The sequence below is a fragment of the Temnothorax curvispinosus genome, unplaced genomic scaffold (genome assembly GCF_003070985.1).
Source record: "Temnothorax curvispinosus isolate PA1 unplaced genomic scaffold, ASM307098v1 QBEX01007451.1, whole genome shotgun sequence".
Taxonomy (NCBI): Eukaryota; Metazoa; Arthropoda; class Insecta; order Hymenoptera; family Formicidae; genus Temnothorax; species Temnothorax curvispinosus.
The window spans coordinates 1-4812 of record NW_020217231.1 but is presented as its reverse complement, the minus strand read 5'-3'; the positions used below and the strand labels follow the sequence as shown (position 1 = coordinate 4812).

The 4812-nt window shown below is 33.0% G+C and overlaps 1 protein-coding gene across 1 annotated transcript; it reads left to right on the top strand.

The window, feature by feature from the left end:
* The first annotated feature begins 947 nt into the window (after positions 1 to 947).
* On the top strand, positions 948 to 3165 carry LOC112457059 (uncharacterized transmembrane protein DDB_G0284971-like). The gene is made up of 2 exons (XM_025019929.1): positions 948 to 1077; positions 2166 to 3165. Exons 1-2 carry the CDS (start codon positions 1075 to 1077, stop codon positions 2940 to 2942), a joined length of 780 nt encoding a protein of 259 aa, XP_024875697.1. The 5' UTR covers positions 948 to 1074; the 3' UTR covers positions 2943 to 3165.
* Positions 3166 to 4812: the final 1647 nt, after the last annotated feature.

Genomic DNA, 4812 nt, shown 5'->3' with positions numbered 1-4812 from the left:
ATAAACTGACGTAATATAATATAAACTATTCAAATATCATTGTTAATGAATTTCATTGCTATTGCCTTTTTATAATAAACTTTATTCTGAACCCAGAATAAAAATATGTAATACTAAAAATAGATTATAAATTCTCTATTAAAATTTTGTTTATAATTTCTAAATTTCAAAATTTTTTTCTAAACATTTTTTTAATTTAAAAAATCTTTTTCTATATACGAGGTGACACAAAAGTTCTCGGAATTTTTTTGAGAGCATTAAGCAGCCACAAATCGGTACACAAATTAAACATTTAATAGATCATAAAACTTTATTAGAACATCAATAACTAAATTAAACAAAGAAAATTACAATAAATGCTCAAAATTGTTTCCGTTGATTTTAATAAATTTTCGAAACCACTTCGGAAAATTGTTCACGATGGTCGCGCACTGCTGGATGATAATTTCATCTGAGACATGTCGTAGGGCCACTTTGAAAAACTCCGTTAATTTAAAGCGAACTCCAGAGATCTTTTGCTCCAAGCTGGACCACACAGAAAAATCCATCAGTTTCAAATTCAACAACCAAACTCGCTGCCCCAAAAACCGGGAAACTAGCTTTTCGCACGTCGCAATCGCTGTTCGCGCCGAATAAGTTAGTTACATGCAACATTAAACAACTAAAAATCTATGAAATAGATTGATTTAAAATAAAAGTTAATATATTCAAAATAAAAGTTTATATACTAACATTACGCTGTAAGCGGTACACATTAAATATCTAGTTTTAATTTATTACTTTATGATACGTTGTGCCTCACTACCGCTTTGTATGTTAGATTAGGAACCCAGCAGCTAGTAATTCCACTGCTGTCAGTTAGACTGTAACTCTTAATCAAGAGACACGGTAGTGTCTCGCGCCAAGTACGCGCGGAGCGAGACCGACCGTGACTCTTTTACGCGACGCGACTAGTTGCGAGTATATCGTGATGGTTCAACTTGCTCATATGGTTCAAATTACCCGAACTTCCTCTAATATGTTCAAAACGATTGAAAGATTAATTATTTGTGACATCAACATCACTTAAGGGGAATGGTAAGGTTTAAACGGCCGAAAATTGGGTAAAATTCAAATGTCGTTTTTGGACACACAAATAAACATACATAATTTTTTTTTTTAAACGTGTTATTGGTGCTTTCTTAACGAACAAAACAAAACGTAAAAGTCCCAAGAATATAATTAAAGGTGATATTGATGATTAAAGGCGACCGCGCGATTTGTGCACTGCTCTGTTCTTGCCACAATTCCTGGTGAACAAGCTGAAATTTTTCAATTTTTTGGTGCCATTTTGTTGGTAAGATGCCCCTCTATAGACTAAACCTAAAGTCTAAAAAAGTACGTTAAGATTGCAACAATGGCAGCCAAAAAAAAAAAACTTTCAAAAAATTTAAATTATTTGTTGTTAAAACAATTACAAAAAATTAATTTTTGTGCGCTGGAATAGGTTCAGTTTACGGAAAAGTTCGTTATCTTTATTAAAAAAAAAATCAAGTCGATATCTGCAGCTGTTCGTGAGTTATCGTGGCAAAACTAGCGAAAAATGCCATTTTGAGAAAAACACGGTTAAAGTTTAGAATACTAGTTTTAGCTAGAAAATTGATACGTATGAAGCTCAAAAGTTATCCGTGCTATAAAATGACGTCTCCAGGTCAGCTTTCATTGCTGCAGTAATCACAGAACATCACAGATTTTTTTCGGCTTTGGCCTCTTTTAGACACGAGGGAAAAGTGTAGCACAAAGCGAACCTGCACGCGGACACTTTGCCGGCCAGCACTCACATTTTTAATTTTCCTGAGCTCAATTTTGCGAATTTCTCAAAAAACCAAACTGGGAAATATTCTTAAAGGATCACACTACCAGAATATGTAAAAGTACCAAAAATCGAATTCTTCAAAATTTCAAACTTTACCATCCCCGGTAAATGGTGTTTAGAAAAAAATAAGTCTTTTTGGCTTGAATTTATTTACATCATTATCAATGTTATAGCAATATGAATTTTTTAATAAAAATTGACAAATATCGAAATAATGCAATTCTAACTAGAATACTTTTTTCTTTTCTTTTTTGGTATTTTATATGCAAATAATATCGTTTGGTTTGCTAAATTGTTTTATTTATTACAGGGCGGAAATCCAAAGCGTCACCTCATCGGCAAGCGCGAAGAGAATCTACTACAAAAATCAATACGGATACTGAGGACTCGTAATAATCGGGTCTGCATTTGTAACAGACGCCAGCAGAGGAGAAGAAGAAGTGAACGAAAGGCCAGCACCACATTGGGTATCATTGTTGGTGCATTCGTTGTCTGCTGGCTGCCATTTTTTATGTTGGCATTAATCAGGCCATTCTACAAACCTGATGATATCCCGCATTCAGTATCGTCTCTGTTTCTCTGGCTCGGTTATTGCAACAGTGCGTTAAACCCCATTATTTATGCGATTTTCAACAAGGAAATCCGTAAGCCATTTATCTTGATAATGTGTTTACAATGGCGTAATCTCAATGAGTTAATGCGCGAGGAGTATTACCATCAACAATTCGGTGAACGAAGGACAAGGAACGGCATAAACGGCAACGAAGCTACGGAAAATACAGAGGGTGCAAATCTCGTTGATGATAACAATAAGAATATCAGAAATAATAATCATGATATCGACAATAATAACCAAAACGTCGATAATAACAACCAGAATGTCGACAACAGCAATCATGTCGACCAGAATAATCAAAACATCGGGGATAATAATCAGGATGCTAATGGTAATAATCAAGATAATAATCAAGTTAATAATCAAGATATCAGTAATAACAAACAAGATGTTGGAAATAAAAAACAAAACATCAATGATAACAATCAGATCGACATTACCGAGAAATCCGGTGAGATGCCCCGCTTCTGATCTGAGGAGTGTTCCTCGAATAACGAGGACCGTGGTATTCGACGAAGATCATCGCCGTACTGCATGGATACTTTTCAAGTCATTGCTGAAGTTCATACACCTTGCATAACCGAGACCCTTGTATAATTGAACAAGAAGAATGCTAAACATATTCTAAAATAATGACTGAATGATTTTTTTCAAGAAAATTTCCTTATTATTTAATTAAAAGGGGACAAATAAATAGAAATAATAAAATTTTATAAAAATATTTTTTAAAAGTGCAATGTTTTTAAAATATGTGCAAAGTTTTATATTGACCTGATAAAAATTCACGGAGTTATAGCAATTTGAACGCAACACGTCGCATATTTTGATTACATTGTAAACGTTTGTAAAACATTTAAAGGAATAATCGACAGTACTGCTTATAATAATATACAAATGACAAAAAATAGGACATTTAAAATAGAGTAAAAAACTCCGTGATTGTAAAAAAAATACGAAAGATTTTGACAGCATAGATAAACTGACAACGGTGTTAATCGATAAGTTAACGTTTATTACGGTCTTACAGTTACACAAAACACACAATTTGTGAAAAAAAAATGAAGAAAACTATTTGAGTCTCTTTTTATCGTATGCAGTTCGTCAATGGAAACCCACAACATCACTGGTGTCCACAAGGACTTGATTCTTAATGTTCCTAGCAAAATGAATTGGAGCAATATCAACATAAAATCACCGCTGCAATGAAAAATGCTAAAGTTGTTAAAACAATCGATCCAATATCCAATTAAGTTCTTACAATCCAATTTATAAGAACTTAAGTATAGAAGAATTGTTATTAGAATATTGCATCGAAAGCTCTACGTAAAATATAAACGAAAGTCTGAACAACTTGATAAAGAATAACACCAAAAATATTCTTCAGCGGCACACGTATTGAAATTGCAGTTTACATAGCAATATGCATCTTCAATGACGGTTACAAATCTTATCTGCAGATAATGGATATTTTGGGAATAAAAATTGGCAGAAATGCCTATCACTTCTGTTAGCAAGATAATTGCATCCACATCTCAAATGCGGACGTGCATAACTCATGCACTACAGCGAAAAAATTAGGAATAAAAAAGCTTTGGAGAAAAACCATGTTGCTACGGAGACTTATGGTCCAGGAATAGCTGAATAAGGGTGAGAGAAAAAATTTTGATTTTTAAAATTATTTAAAATTAAAAAAATTACGTTTTCCTCAAAATCATGTTTTCTTAAAACCAAGATAACGACCATTAGATCTTAAAAACCATTCGTTTCCAATTTGGCTAAAATTTTAATATAATATAATGTTTATCTGGTTTATCCAGCTGTCGATCATTGACTGAGGTCAAAGGCAAAACATAACTTACTTTTATTGTACGTACGGTAAAAAGCGTTTTTGATGAAGAGAAAGGGAAAAGAGAGAGAATGACATGAACATGAAAATTAATTACAATAGGATAACAGAAATAAAAATTAGTCGCCAATATAAATCCGGAGAATAACAACTGAAATTTTTACGGCAGAAGAGTAAACGTGATGGACAAGATTTATAATTTACTTAAAATTGAGACATATGCGTGATGTAAATATTCTGTGTCTGCTTTGTGAGTTAACTCTATTAGTTTGAAGTTTTATGTGTGCCATTTCGATAACTAATTGTTTAGATAAAAATCTTTCATTGCCCAAAATTTTCACATTATCCCAATTAAATTCATGTAATTGATTCTATGTTTCATAATGACAGAAGGAGTAGCTGTGTTCCTGCGGATAGAGTAGCGATGGCTTGAGATTCTGGTTTTTAGACGTCTATTAAGCTGACACAGCCAATTCAGCACAATCGATTAAAATT